General features: G+C 32.7%; 1 protein-coding gene across 1 annotated transcript in view; it reads right to left on the bottom strand.

Annotated features, from left to right (window-relative positions):
- The window catches only part of SMG1 (SMG1 nonsense mediated mRNA decay associated PI3K related kinase), a 116667-nt gene that overhangs the window by 62317 nt on the left and 37575 nt on the right, over positions 1-16775 (bottom strand). The window contains exons 8-13 of the mRNA XM_051961045.1: positions 16359-16431; positions 14847-14944; positions 10122-10295; positions 8000-8224; positions 7351-7452; positions 6389-6658 (exon numbers count right to left, since the gene is read on the bottom strand). Of these exons, the coding sequence (XP_051817005.1) occupies positions 6389-6658; positions 7351-7452; positions 8000-8224; positions 10122-10295; positions 14847-14944; positions 16359-16431 (942 nt within the window). The remainder of the gene's footprint in view (positions 1-6388; positions 6659-7350; positions 7453-7999; positions 8225-10121; positions 10296-14846; positions 14945-16358; positions 16432-16775) is intronic.

The raw sequence follows: 16775 nt of genomic DNA, 5'->3' as shown, positions 1-16775 counted from the left end.
GACCAACTTATTATCTTCCCTCACATCCTACAAGATAAATGTTCTAGAGGTAGTGATGGAAAAACTTCCAGACTCCCATTATCATCTTTATTCAACAACCTTTCCTTCTTTTAAATCCACTCAATCAATATTTTCTACCCAATCTAAATTATGTTAGCACCAAACCATCAGTCTTCCTCCTATCTTAAGGATTATAATAATTTGCTTGTTATCATTCTCTTCTAAACTCTTGCTTCATGCCAGGGGACTTTAATATCTATAAAAATGCTTCTTCCAACTCCCTAATTTCCCAATTCCTCATCTTTTTTAAACCTCATGGCCCACTGCTTCATTTCACTTGGCCACACACTCATTCTCATCATTACCCAAGAGTATTCTACTTCCCTAATTAGAAACTCTGCCCTTACTTATAGCTTCCTACCACATCACCTCTCCAAACTAATTTTTCTCCTGCTAGACCTAATTCCCCCAAAATCAGTACTTTTAACTTCTCTTTCCTCCCTCTTTAATCCCAAGCCAAGTTAGCTATTTCAATCTACATTATTTTCTACTTTTTAATCCTCACCTCTTATAACTTTTTTAAAAAGTCAATCACAGTTTAAGCCTCCTATCTGCTATTCTTTAGCAAATGAAGACAAATGGAAGAAATCTCACTTGAGCTACCAATTCATATTATCTAACCTCAACTAGGCTCTTAATGCAGCAAAGCAAGCCATTGATGCCACTTTACTAATCATTTCTCATTTCCCTCAGAAGCTCCTCCAAAATTTCTCTTCCCACATCTTCCATTACCAAGCTGAGAAGCTCCCTTGGTATGAGAAATTTGAAGCCATTCAAATTGAATTTTCTCTTCCTCTATTCTCTTAACAAAACTCCAACACAGTTGGAGATACTACAACTCTTTCTTTTCTCTCATTCCCTCTTTTCCCTGGCCCTTTTCATTGCTATTTCATTTTCATTATAGCACCTGTATATGTATACTTTATCAAACACCTTTCAGTATGACCACCACTCAATCTCCTTTGCTGGCTCATCATCCCTATCAGGCTAACTGTGGGTGGATGTATTCCACTGTTTTAGAGTAGGATCTCTTCTATCCTTCTCTTATATTCTTATCTTTGATAAACTCATCAGTTCACTTGGATTTATCTGTCTCTTCTATGTAGAAGTATACATATACTTGATCTCATCAGTTCTCTCCAAAAGATTGTACCCTTAATGTTCCTCCTTGTCCTTCAAAACACTTCATTTCTTTCTACCCTCCTGCTTTCAAATATGTTCGTCTCCCTCATACTTAAAAAAAATTTTTTGGGGGGTTAGATCCTACCATCTCCCTCAAAGCTAACAATCTAGATCATTCTTCCCTTTCTAACCTAAACTTGAAAAAGCTATCTACACTCTCCACCTCCACATCTGTTCCATTCACTAATTTGGCATTTCTTTTTAATCTGACTTTCAACATTATCACCATCCAGAGATGCCAGTGGTATCTCAATTGCTAAATCACTATGGTCTTTTTTCCAGTCATAATTCTGCATGTGACAGAGCTATTCTGAATGTTCTGTCCTCTCTGGATTTTCATGACACTTCTCTTCTGACACCTTTCAGTATGACCACCACTCAATCTCCTTTGCTGGCTCATCATCCCTATCAGGCAGATGGATGTATTCCATTGTAGTAGGATCTCTTCTCTCCTTCTCTTAAATTCTTATCTTTGGTAAACTCATCAGTTCACTTGGATTTATCTGTCTCTTCTATATAGATGACTCACAGATCTATATATCTAGAACACATCTCCAATTGCTTATTAGTCATTTCAAACTGGATGTTATGGAACATCTCAAACTCAGTATGTCTAAAACAACTCTTCCAAATTTTCCTTCTTCTGTTCAAGGCATCGCCATCCTTCCCATCTTCCCCTTGACTCTTTCTTCTCTACTTTTTCCATCCAATCTTGCCTTTTTTACATCCACGGCATCTCTTTCATTAATCCCTTTCCAACTACTTAACAATTTTAGTTCAGGTTCTCATTAAATCTCACCTAGATAATCACAACAGCTTCTTTCCCCCAAAATTGCTAATATGATTTTCCTGAAATAAAGATGTAAATCTCTTTTATTCAATCAGCTCCAATGATTTTCTACTGCCCCCAGAATAAATTAAATTCTTCTATTTGATTTTTAAAGTATTGAAAATTTTTTTTTTTTTTTGCTGAGGCAATTGGGGTTGTGACTTGCCTGGGGCCACACAGGAAGTGTTAAAAGGTCTGAGACTAGATTTGAACTCGGGTCCTCCTGACCAGGGCTGGTGTTCTATTCACTGCACCACCTACCTGCCCCCAAAAATAATTCTCAAAGCATAAATATGTATGATTAGAAAGGAAACCTATTATGTTGAAATAAACAGTTATCAAAATAATTTAAAATGTACATACCCCAAATTAAGAATTCCTATACTACCGAAAGCCTCCCTAATTCCTTCTCCCCACTACTTTGTATTTATTTTGTATAAACTAATACATCTCCCATGTCAAAATACGAGCTTCTTGTTTCCCTACAACTCGAACAATGACTGGGATATAATAAATACTTGTTGGCTGACTAATATAGGATCAGCTCATGCCATTCCCCCTCCCCCCCTCCCAGAGCTTTCCATAATGACATTTTCTGGATGGTATCTTTAACATTACAGCAGAAAGTATAAGAGGCTACAACCTATAAGCTTACATTGCCTTACATTGCCCTCAGGCTCCTATGACATTGATTCTTTAGAAAGAGCAAGTAAATCATTTCTTGATTTAGTTATATATCATCACCAAGAGAAAAGGGATGGAGTTTTAATTTCTAGGAACTTTTAAAAGGCACTGCATAAAATTTCTCAATGGCAATCTAGCCTCTTTTTATTCAGTCTGGGTCCGGGTTTCTATCCAATATACATGTGTGGACTAATTTCATGGATGTTTATAAAGAGATATTTGACATTTTTCATTCATAAGTTATCTATTGCATGGACTGTGGGGTCTAACAAATGAGTAGGCATATACCTTAAAGAGACTGCTTTTAATTAGCACATCCTCAATTTAAACTGGAATATCTGATGGCCCTCATCATCAAGTTATATCTCTTCTTTTTGGCCACTGCACTAATATCTTCCATATTAACTGCAAATAAATTTTCCTGGTTTTCACCTTCCTTGATATTACCTGAAGACTGTTAAACATTGTTAGAGTAGAACACTACTGAATCAAAAATTTCTTTATAAGCAATTAAAAAAAAAAGCAATAAAAAGTGGGATCTTCTATTCTTTATACCTTTCACAAACTTTGTGATTATGATCATGTGTTATACTTCAAAATATTATTTATGAAAGCTTAACTGTTGTTTTCTTATATTTTCATTACGGTTGATGTGCACATAGATTATTAGTGCAGCTTTTATAAAGACAAATATTACTGATATTTAGGTCAGTTTTTTTCAGTACTAATACAGTCTGGGATTCTGCAATTGTGAAGTATCTTTACAACTTTTTTCACATTTGATACTGCAATGGACTCAAAATCATGTCACTAGCAAGGTATAGATTTTTTTCCCATGTCTTCATGATCTGAAATTGCTACCTCATTTTAGTCTCACTTTTACTTCCTCATAGACAAGAATTAGAGACTGAAACATTAAGGTCCAATATAATGACACAATGATAGAAACAATGATAGACTGGAGGCGATTACTTGGCCCATTTGCCTTTTCACTGTAGTTGGCAACTTTATATTATTAAAATTTCCATAAGAAATCACAAAAATCCAGGTCAGTATCTGTTTCTTTTTCCACTTCCCATTTATTTGAATAGGTTAGGGGAGATTTGTTGCAATGTCACATTGCATAAAATCATCTTTATATTTCTTCTAATCTGGTGTTTAGCATTTAGGGTCAAAAATCAACAAATCTATGATAGTCTGAGTGTACATAAACAATTCACCCAGAAACAAATACTATACAGTAACCAGGTTCTTTATTATTAATATAAATGTATTTCATATTTGCAATGGTATTCAGTGTGTCCTTTGTCTAGTATCTTCAGAATAACTTTCACAAATAAAGTATTCACAAGACTTGGTTCTATTTACTTAAACCTGATTCTCACAACAAGCCTGGGAGCAAGCACAAGTGCTGCTGTTACGCTTATTTTTAGTTGCGGAAATTTAAGTGAATTGTCTACATCTATGTAAATAAGATACTAATAAGTATCTGAACCTACATATAAAAACTAAGATCTTCTTGACCCCAAGGCCAGCAAATGTTTATTATAAGCATAGTTAAAAAGAAAGTACCAGAATCTAATAAACAAGTTTTTCTAAAAGCATATGTTTCCTACCAATGAAAGAATCAATGCCCAATTAATTATGGAGGAAAATGAAATCGTTTAAAAAAACAAAAACAAAAACAAAACCCATTTCATCCTTGAACTCAAAGTTTAAAAAAAATAATTAAAAAACAAAACAAAAACACAGGGCAGCTAAGTGGTGCAGTGGATAGAGCATCAGTCCTGAAGTCAGGAGGACTTGAGTTCAAATCTGACATTTAATACTTTCTAGTTGTGAGATCCTAAGGCAAGTCATTTAACCCCAATTGCCTAAGCAAAACAAACAAAAAACAAAACCCACACATATTTAGATACTCAATGAGGATAAATCTAAGGATAAATGAGGATAAATATAAGAAAATTAACTCCCTGAATAATTGACATGTATGGAAAACATTCATCTAAAAGACATACCATAATATTGATACATTGTTGGTGGAACTGTGAATGGATCCAGTCATTCTGGAGAGCAATTTGGATCTATGCTCAAAAAGTTATCAAACTGTGCATACCCTTTGATTCAGCAGTGTTTCTACTGGGCTTACATCTCAAAGAGATCTTAAAGAAGGAAAAGAGACCCATTTTGTTTGTGCAAGCCCTTTTTGTAGTGGCTAGAAACTGGAAATTGAAAGGATGCCCATCAATTGGAGAATGGCTGAATAAATTGTGGTATATGAATGTTATGAAATATTATTGTTCTGTGAGAAATAACCAGCAGGATGACTTCAGAAAGGCCTAGAGAGATTTACAAGAACTGATGCTAAATGAAATGAGAACCAGAAGATCATTATAAACAGCAACAAGATTATACAATGATCAATTCTGATGGACGTGGCTCTCTTCAACAATAAGATGAACCAAATCAGTTCCAATTATTCAATAATGAAGAGAACCCAGCTATACCCAGTGAAAGAACTATAGGAAATAAATGTGGATCATAACATAAAATTTCCACTCCTTCTGTCATTGTTTGCTTGCATTTTTGTTTTCCTTCTCAGGTTATTTTTACCTTATTTCTAAATCTGATTTTTCTTGTGCAGCAAAATAACTGTTTAAATATGTGTGTGTGTATGTGTGTGTGTGTGCGCGCACACGCACGTACGTACATACGCGCACACACACATATATAGCATTTAACATAAACTTTAATATATTTAACATGTATTGGTCTACCTGCCATCTAGGGGAGGGGAAAAATTGGAACAGAAAGTTTTGTAAGGGTCAATGCTGAAAAATTACCCATGCATATGTCTTATAAATAAAAAGCTCTTAAAAAAAAAAAAAGATACATCATAATATTAAAACAAAACAAAAAACCAAAATAATCACCAAACTACATACAAAAACTAGAAAAATTTGAAAAGACATATTCTGTTGTTATTTCCTTCTTCATTCATTTTACAGATGAGGAAACTGGGGCAGACAGGGTTTAAGTGACTTTCCCAGGATTTCACAGCTAGTTTTTAAATGTCTGAGATCATATTTGAACTCAGAAGAAGAGTCTTTCTAACTTCAAGCCTGGCATTCTATCCACGGTACCACCTAGCTGTCCCTCAATTTGTGCTGTGCAGTCGCATCTGAATCTTTGTGAATCAACTGCACACCAATATTCTTTCCATATTCCTGGAAAGGATACTGGAATGATTCACCATTTCCTTCTCCAGTGAATTAAGGCATATAGAGGTTAAGTGATTTGCCCAGAGTCACACAGCTAGTGTCAAAGGCCTAGTGCTTTATCCACTGAGTGACCTAGCTGCCTCAGATTATTTTTTTTTAAAAAACAAATTACACTTAAATACACCAACAATACCCCAAATAATGGCAAATGTTGTCTTTTTTGGGCTACCATTTAACTATCATTAAAAAGACATTCTTAATAAAAGTGAGCTGTCAGCAACATTTATAAAGTATGTTTAAGCCAATGTAACTAAACAGTAATTTTGGAATCATGGTGATGTGACTACAGTTGCACATAGTTGATACATTAGAAATAAATGAGGGATGGACCAAAAAAGTACCAAAGACTTACCCCAATCAATGAGTTTTTGGCATTTCCAATTGTGGTTAATGCACTGAGGTCAAATATAACTACAAATTTTGCATTGTCTACATTGAATACATGGTTCTTAAAAGCATCATGTTGGATTTCAGAACAGGCTTCAGGAAGTTGTAGGTTATGCAGGAGATTGTTCAGTGCACAGGTCATTTCTCCCAAAATTAACCTGTAGGCAGTCTCCAAAACAGGAATATTCTTCAGGCTGAGTACAGCTTGATATACGGCATGAGCTACAGCAACAACCTTGAAAATTTAAGAAAACATCTCAAAAAAGGGTAATTTTTCTATTTCAGCTCATTTCTGACATATTTCCAAGCTCCAAATGTTCAGCACATGCTTTGAAAGCTGTCAAGGATCACACAAATGTAAGGTATTAAGTTTTAATTAAGAAGAAATTACAATAAAATTTCTAAAAACATTATAAGCAAAGCTAATTTCTAAAGAAAATTGCTTGAAAGGAGCATTTCTTGTATTTAGTTGGGTTTTTTTTGTTTGTTTTTTTGTTTTTTTGGGGAGGGGTTGGAGGAGATTGTGATTTGGATATACAGTTAGATATTCAGTTAGAAAACTGAAAATTGATTCCTGACAAAAATAAGTGCTATTCACAAATTTCATTTTACAACTATAAAACAACAGATCTCAAATGCATGCATAGAGCTAAGCCAAAATTAACAACTGGTTTAAATCTTTATGATGATAATGAAATGATGGACATTTTAAATCAAATTTTAAAATTTTACCTGTGACATGAAAATCTATTTTCTTCAACCTATACCTGTATGGTATTATAATAGTCAACAAATATTTATTTAAAGAATTCATTTCAACCTTAAAATTCAGAGAACAAGTATCCATCATATCATTATGACCAATAAGGCAAAATGTTTAAATCCCTCTTTCCTCACAAATCAACTTGGAATCTACTCATTACTTACCTCTTTTTCTTTATGATAACGCAGAAGTAGTAGTTTAGATGCCGGTATAAACAGTTTTTCTACGAATGATGACGGTAATTTTGTATTTATCTGTTCAACAATCTAAAAAGCATAGGATAAATAATATTTGTCTCATCTATATTTTTAAAAGTCCAATCCCCATGAACTAAATTTAAAACTTGTATAATTTTAATGGAAAATAACCTTAAACAGAATTAACCTACTGAACTCTAAACTTAATGTAAAAGCCATCTACTTATAGAAGAAAACTAAATTAACCCATTTTCAAAATGCTACACAAAAGCTCAAATGGAAAAAAGTAAAATATAATAGGGAGTAACCAAAAGGAAATAAATACTTCTATGAGGAAAGATTTGGCCCTGTAAATAACTTAAAAAATATTAGAGAACTTCTAGCAAAAAAAGAAAGAAAAAAGAAAACATGAAAAGAAAAAAGAAAATGTACTGGGAAAAATATTATTACAATATAAAAAATACATTAAAAATTCCCTAAATATAAAGAATATCTCAAAATAAAATTTTAAATAATGCCCTTTGAGAGCTTTAAACATTGGTTTAAATTCAAAGACCTGAATAAACTATAAATCAATCAATTAAAAGGCAATTAAAAACTAGAATGAAGTACTTACCAATGTGAGCAAATTCAAGACCGAGATGATATAATCTGTACCACAAGTCTGGCAATTCTCCAACTGATCTAATCCATATGTGATGACCATGTCACAATGTATAGTCATGCTAGGGTCTAAGCTACCAAGCAAAACACCAACACATTCATTGGCAGCAGTCAAAACTGCCTCAGAAAAAAATACTTGGTTTGCTGCTGTAACACATCTCATTACTCTGTACAGTACCTATAGAGAAAATTAATCCATTTTGTAAAAATTGTTATCTTTTATTTCTTTAAAAAAAAAAATCACCTTTAGATTTCAAGATGCTTTTAAAAAAAGCCTTGTCAATATTAATCATACAGTAAAGGAAACTGAGGTCCAGAAAGTGAATTACTAAATGACTTGTCAGTGTCAGACTGCCTAGATAGTATTGGATACAGGATATGAATACAGGTTCTCTGACAATAAAGCTGCTGTCTTTCTGAACTTTAAAAAAAAATGGTTAAATTAATAATATTTTATATTAATTAACAGGAGTATTTAATATGCTAACACTAAAGTGGTCTAAAAACAGAAAATTCTAAAGATTTAATTTAAAGGGCTAGAATTAATTCTAATAAATACGTATTACTATAAATAAAGTTAACAAAAAAAAATTTTTTTAATGATGCTTAAGCATAATAATAACAGCAATGTTATTGATCAGTACTTTTAATTTTTTTAAACTGTGAACTGTCATCTTTCAAAAGTAAAGAAAAAAATTTGACCAATATTAATAAATGACAGGATAAGTATGTTTTTAACATTTTAAATAATTTTTCAAGCAGGATAATCAATATTTATATACCAAATTTCTAATAAATACAAATCAGAGAAAAGAAAACAGACTAATGTTAAAATATAATTATTTGTAACAAAATTTTTTAACTACTGGTCATCATAAGAAAGCAATTAAAAAGCTTTTTAAGTAGGATTATAAATGTTTTATTAAAAGTATAGATTAAAATCTATGACAGTCCCATTTCTGGAAAGATATTTAGACTGATTTACTTTGTATTTTAGTGAGCTGTTTAATTGCTATTTTTGTTGTTCATTCTTTCTTTTCAAAGAGGATCAATGAGATCAGCAGTGATGTTTTGACTTGTGTGTGAACTGGATTTAAGTAAGGTAGAATTGCACGAGATTGTCTGCTTCGTTCTCTGCTCCAAACTCAATAAAGTCCATTGGCAAGACAAAAATCAAGATAACTGGCAATGGCCTACGATACCTTTAGTGTCTTCAAGATCTGACTAAGCTTAAAGATCTCTAAACGTCCGTTTGGGCTACTTTCATCACTGTTGAAACAAATTATTCTTATCTACCCATTCTATTAGAGGAAGTCTTCACTTGCTTGGGGTTAGACATTCCCTAACTCACAGACAGGTATGAGGCCATTTGTTTAACCTCAATTTGATTTAGCTTGTCTGCTGAGATATTTTTTAATGGGGGTGTGGATGCTGCATATGCCATAGCTTCTTAGAGCTTTTAAAGTCTAATCCTGACTCTAACAAAGATGAAATGCAATGACACATGAATATGAAAAACAGAGGTTTGTCTATACATTAATGTATTCATTCATCTGAAGAAGAACACTACCCAACCCATTTTTTGTCATTAAATAAGGACTAACTATACAGAAAAATCTCAATTATCTAGTCTCTCAGAAGTCATTAGTTATTTCTGTCTGGAGAGTTATATCCTTTTCACTACAAATAATTTGAAACCACTGACACAAATTATTCTACAATATATTTTACAAATTTCTCTGTCTTTCTAAGCAGAGGACATAATTTTAACTTTATTATTACAAACATGTTATTATTACACTATGTTATAATAACTGATACAGTGGCTGCTGTTTTGTCTGCTATGCTTAATAAATTCTATTTTTTAATAGTTTTTATATCTCTTCCTTTATCAGCATGCCTTTTTTCCTCCTTCTTAATTTGTTGCTTCTAATCATTTTACTATGAAATTGAAAAAACAGATAATCAAATTTGTTAAAATAGTCAAAATTTAAAGTAACCACAGAGTTTAAAGAACTGAGAGGTTCTGTTATGATATATAAAGGATTCTTAAAACAAACAAAAAAACCACTTACATCTGTGACATACGCTTCAGTAATTGGAGGACCTCTGATTGGGCTGAAGCGCTCCCCAATGCTTCTTACCACAGTACTGAATACACGAAGTAGTGCTGCTAACTTTGGTAATGATACCGATGGAGGAGGAATATCTTCATCTACTGACTCCCCAGAGGCTACGTGACTGAGGTCCTAGATAGGGTACAGAATATTCATTTATGAAGGCACATAAATAAAAAACTTCCATTAAGAAAAAAGATTTTTAAAAATTCTAATCTCAAAAGAAAACATTTGGTACAGTCAACAACATCAAAATGGATGGAAAAAAATGGATCTCTTATTCCCCATTAATGTTAATCAAATCCAATTAATGAAATAATTTCTACTCTCTTTGGAGCACTTAGAGTGACAAGAACTTTTCTCTGAATCCAAGTTCTACCACTTACTTGGCAACTTTGGCCAACTAACTTCAACTCTCTATGAACTATAAAATATTAAGACAGACTAGTTATGTAAGGTCTCATAGAATTCAAAATTTTACTTATTCAACAAATATTTTTCTTATTATTTCCTAAATAAACCTGTCTTTAAAGAATCTACAAATGAACTGGGATAGAGAGAACACACACAAATTAGATAATACATTAAGTTAAATTACAAGAAATTTTATACAATCTTGTACTGGGTAAATGATATAGATAACAGATGCTATGAGATTGAAGAGGAAATTTCTTCTCTGGACTAAAATAATTCAGAAAAGCAACACAGAATAAGTCTTTTAAAAAAAAATTAAAACTTTTAATCTAGGCAAAAAAATGTGGAGGAATCCACATTCCAGATGTGAGAAATATCTCAAATAAAGGCTATAAGGTAAGGATATCCATGAGTTTTTTATAGAACTACAAACAGGCCAATATGCTACAAGCCAAAAAGTTAGAATAGTGGAAGATGGGATTAAAAAAACTAGTTATAATAACTTTATGAAAAATCTTGAATTCCAAGGTAGCATAAATTTTATCCTGTGGATATTCCTACAATATTCAGGCAATATGCCAGATACTGAGTACACAAGTATAAATTTTTTTTTTTAATAATCCCTACTTGAAAAGAAGTTATATGCTAAAGAAAAAGACAAATACAAGTATGGATGTGTATAGCATAAGTAAATGCAAATATTAAAAAGATGTTAAATAACAGGTAGTCTGGAAAGGAGACAGCCACTCCAAATGGCAGTATATGCAATCTGGTATCGTGGAGATGGTATATTATATACAGATCAGAAAGAAGGCCCACATGTCTGATCAAAGAAATGTTTGTATGGAGGAGGAGGATTCATGTATAATGACATTATATAGATAATTTGGGTCCAGATTTTTCAGTACTTAAAAAGCCAAGCATAGAAAATTATATTGGGGCAGCAAAAGTTCATTAGAGCTGACTGAGAAGGAGACACCCATGATTAGATCTGTCCTTCAGTAAAATCATAATGGCAGCTGTGGATAAATTAGGCAGGTAGAACTCTTAAGAAACTATTAAGATAATCTAGGTGAGATTTGATGAGAACCTGAACTAAAATGGTTGAGTAGAGTTAAAAGGGACTGATGCAACAGATGTTGTAGAAGTAGAAAAGGCAAGATTGAATATAAAATATAGGGAAGAAGGAAGAGTCAAGGATAATGCTAGGTTTGCCAACATGAGGAGATCAAAAGGATGGTGATGTTTTCAATAGAAATAGGAAAATTTCATCTACACACAAGACACAAGATAAATCCAAAGGAATCCAAAGATAATAAAGTCACCAACTTAGTGACATGGAGGCAGTGAATATAGAAAGCTTTTTCAAAGAGTTTGGCTTAGAAAAGAAAGAGTCAATCTAAAAAGACTTGAGATTGAGGGTATGGTAGGGCCTAGCAAAAAATTGAAGATTGGGAAGGTAATCAGAATTTAGGAATAGGAAAAGGTCAATAAGAAAAGAATAAAAACAAATTTACATGACACTTCATTAGCTATGGTAACTGACCACTGAAAGTGAAAAAACTTTTTTTTTTAAGTTTGAAATCTTGAACATATGAAAAAATATAAACATACCCCTAACTACATGAAAAAGGAAATAAAGAGAACAAACAAGAAACAAGCTAATGTAATGGTCTAGAAAAAATAACAACAAAATTCATATGGAACAATAAAAAGTCGAGAATCTCAAGGGAATTAATGAAAAAAAAATCAAATGAAGGTGGTCTAGCTCTACCTGATCTAAAATTATATTATAAAGCAGCAGTCACCAAAACCATTTGGTATTGGCTAAGAAATAGATTAGTTGATCAGTGGAAAAGGTTAGGTTCACAAGACAGAATAGTCAACTATAGCAATCTAGTGTTTGACAAACCCAAAGATTCTAACTTTTGGGATAGGATTTCATTATTTGATAAAAACTGCTGGGATAACTGGAAATTAGTATGGCAGAAATTAGGCAAGGACCCACACTTAACACCATATACCAAGATAAGATCAAAATGGGTCCATGACCTCGGCATAAAGAACGAGATTATAAATAAATTGGAGGAACATAGGATAGTTTATCTCTCAGACTTGTGGAGGAGAAAGAAATTTGTGACCAAAGATGAACTAGAGACCATTACTGATCACAAAATAGAAAATTTTGATTATATCAAATTAAAAAGCCTTTGTACAAACAGAACGAATGCAAACAAGATTAGTAGGGAAGCAACAAACTGGGAAAACATCTTTACAATTAAAGGTTCTGATAAAGCCTCATTTCCAAAATATATAGAGAACTGACTCAAATTTATAAAAAATCAAGCCATTCTCCAATTGATAAATGGTCAAAGGATATGAACAATTTTCAGATGATGAAATTGAAACTATTACCACTCACATGAAAGAGTGTTCCAAATCACTATTAATCAGAGAAATGCAAATTAAGACAACTCTGAGATATCACTACACACCTGTCAGATTGGCTAAGATGACAGGAAAAAATGATGAATGTTGGAGGGGATGCGGGAAAACGGGGACACTGATGCATTGTTGGTGGAGCTGTGAACGAATCCAACCATTCTGGAGAGCAATCTGGAATTATGCCCAAAAAGTTATCAAAATGTGCATACCCTTTGATCCAGCAGTGTTTCTATTGGGCTTATACCCCAAAGAGATACTAAAAAAGGGAAAGGGACCTGTATGTGCCAAAATGTTTGTAGCAGCCCTGTTTGTAGTGGCTAGAAACTGGAAAATGAATGGATGCCCATCAATTGGAGAATGGCTGGGTAAATTGTGGTATATGAATGTTATGGAATATTATTGCTCTGTAAGGAATGACCAGCAGGATGAATACAGAGAGGCTTGGAGAGACCTACATGGACTGATGCTGAGTGAGATGAGCAGAACCAGGAGATCATTATACACTTCGACAACGATATTGTATGAGGATGTATTCTGATGGAAGTTGATTTCTATGACAAAGAGACCTAACTGAGTTTCAATGGATAAATGATGGACAGAAACAACTACACCCAAAGAAGGAACACTGGGAAACGAATGTGAACTATTTGCATTTTTGATTTTCTTCCCGAGTTATTTTTACCTTCTGAATCCCAATTCTCCCTGTGCAGAGCGAGAACTGTTCGGTTCTGCAAATATGTATTGTATCTAGGATATACTGCAACATATTTAACATATATAGGACTGCTTGCCATCTGGGGGGGAGGGGGGGATGAAGGGAGGGAGGGGAAAAATCGAAACATAAGTGAGTGCAAGGGATAATGTTGTAAAAAATTACCCTGGCATGGATTCTGTCAATACAAAGTTATTATTAAATAAAATAAAATTAAAATTAAAAAAAAAAAAAGTGATGCCCATCCACAAAAGGAAAAAGAAAAAAAGAAACAAGCTAATGTATTTGATTTGAGGCAGAAACATCTAAAAGAAAATATACAATAGGGAAGTATAGGACTAAAGTTCAAAAGAAAAGCTCAAACTAGAAAAACAGATTTGTAACAACTTCAAATGTTATAATTCAAATAGTGAATGCATAAGAGACTTTAAAAGGAAAACTATAGCCATAAAAGCAGAAAACCTAGAACCCAGGACTAAAACCTTGGACACTGCCCAAGTTGTCAATTGAAGGCATAGAGCTCCAGTAAGGGTATGATTTTTTAATGCCTCTACCCCAAGTAGCATGGTCTTCTCCAAGTTGAGGAGTACCTGAGGATACACCAAAGCTAACTCAAATTCTTAACGCTTAAGTTGTCTTTACCTTTACACACTACTAGTTTTACAAAAAGAATTAAGAATAAAAACAAAATAATAACTAGAATAAGGAGAATTTAGAAAAATTAAGATACCATGGTGAGATTATGTTTTTTTATCTAGCCCTAAAACCCCAAAGAAAATTTCGGGCCTACAATTTTTGGCCTTTTAATCTGACAGCAGCAAGCACCTGTACCTGGGAGAGGGAAAGTTAATATAATTCAGTCCCAATTTTAGGTTTAACTGAAATTTTTATTTTTTTCAGAATTTAATTTTGGAAAAGTGTTCATAGACAGAGTTGACAACTTAAATTACTAATATTAGTATTAGTTAAAAACATATGCTTTGAATAATTTTTAATGCATGGAGAATCACAGATTTACAGCTAGATGGGACTTTTCCAATTCCTTCATTTTACAAATGAGAAAACTTTTAAGATTTTTAAATATTTTTGCTGATTCCTATTCACATGCTTACCTCAGCATAAGCTTCCATATCTTCTAGAAACTGACCAAGAAGAGTAGTAGAAAATGCAAGATCAGCTACCCAAAATGGCTCCAGACTCTGTAACCATCCTAGAGAAGGTACAATACAAATTTTAAAAGAGAGTGACCAAAGAAAACATGTGTTACTTAGCTCTGACCAATCCTATTTTTAAATGGACCACTCTTCAATAGTATTTAATTACATTTTATGTCAAAGAAGTAAAACAAATTAATTTTAAATATCATATTGCAATGTAGAAAAGTGAACATAAAATCAAACTTTCAAAATTTAACATATGAAGTTTTTTGTCTCAATTCAAAGAATCAAATCAATTCACTGCATATAAGACTTTGGTTCCAACTTAAGTTCTGCCACTAATTTGCTAACTGAACTTAGGAAAATAGTCTAAAGAAATTGAAACCTAAGTTAACTAATATAAACTGCAACCTAATTGACCTACTTCATAGTTTCTTTTAAGAATCAAATAAGATAGAAAATGAAAATGCTTAAGAGACTGGGGGGCTTGATGAATGTGACCAAAAATCAATAGTACTTACTCAGCAATGTAATCAATCTGAAAGGATATTGTCTGTGTGTTTTTAAGCATCTGTCTACTGTCCTTAAATCTGTCTTAATTTCTTGATAGAAGTATTTTTAGTAAGCAATTGATTAATGACATATGACTGGCTTCTTCCTTTACTTCCGAAATTTATTAAGTTACCAATTTTCAGAAACATAAATTCTTACGGTTTTTTTCCCCCTACATTATCTGTTTAACATGAATAGTTGACACTGATATGACTTTCCTTTGAAAAAGTTACTCCTTGCCGAGTGAAATGAGTAGGACCAGAAGCTCATTATATACTTCAACAACAATACTGATTGTATGTTGATCAATTCTGATGGACGTGGCCCTCTTCAACAATGAGATGAACCAAATCATTTCCAATAGAGTAGTAATGAACTGAACCAGCTACACCCAGGGAAAGAACTCTGGGAGATGACTATGAACCACTACATAGAATTCCCAATCCCTCTATTTTTGTCCGCCTGCCTTTTTTATTTCCTTCACAAGCTAATTGTACACTATTTCAAAGTCCGACTCTTTTTATACAGCAAAATAACTGTTTGGATAGGTATACATATATTGTATTTAACTTATTCTTTAATATATTTAATATGTATTGGTCAACCTGCCATCTGGGGGAAGGGGTGGGAGGAAGGAGGGAAAAAGTTGGAACAAAAGGATTTGCAATGTCAATGCTGAAAAAATACCTATGCATATATCTTGTAAATAAAAAGCTATAATAAAAAAAAAGAGGGAAAAAAAAAAAAGAAAAATTTACTCTTTACAGTGATCTCATTTCTACAAAGTAGATAAAATACTATTATTTATATTCAAGAAAATCAAGTACTTTCATAAAGCACATATTCTCCTTAAATCATAATATTTAATTTGTACAGACTAAAAACACTCTAAAATGTATAGATTAAAATACTTACCAGACACCTGCTGAGTCAGAGAAGGTTTCTGAGTGTGATCTATATGCCATCCAACTAATATATCAACCGTATCCTTTAAGGAGAAAAAAGGGTTTTAATCAATCTAAAATTTCTGTGGATTTATTAAGTTTCCCATTTTCAGTACATTTCAAAGTAAAAGAACATCTATTCTATCCAAACTTTTTTGTTATTATAAAAAAGAAATATCAAGAAAACAAACTGGTTAGTGTTTTTGGAGAACAAGACAAATTAGACCTGCAATTTTTTTTATGTAAGCAACTCCTTAATATAAAAATTTTCTCATTCAATTTAACATGAAGTTAAATAATTTTACCAACTAACACACAACTAATATATGTCAATTTACCAACACACAACTAATATATGTCAATTTAAATCCTAAATCTATCCCCAGAC

The sequence above is a fragment of the Antechinus flavipes genome, chromosome 1 (assembly GCF_016432865.1).
Source record: "Antechinus flavipes isolate AdamAnt ecotype Samford, QLD, Australia chromosome 1, AdamAnt_v2, whole genome shotgun sequence".
In the NCBI taxonomy this organism is placed as follows: domain Eukaryota; kingdom Metazoa; phylum Chordata; class Mammalia; order Dasyuromorphia; family Dasyuridae; genus Antechinus; species Antechinus flavipes.
This window is presented reverse-complemented; position numbering and strand designations above follow the sequence as displayed.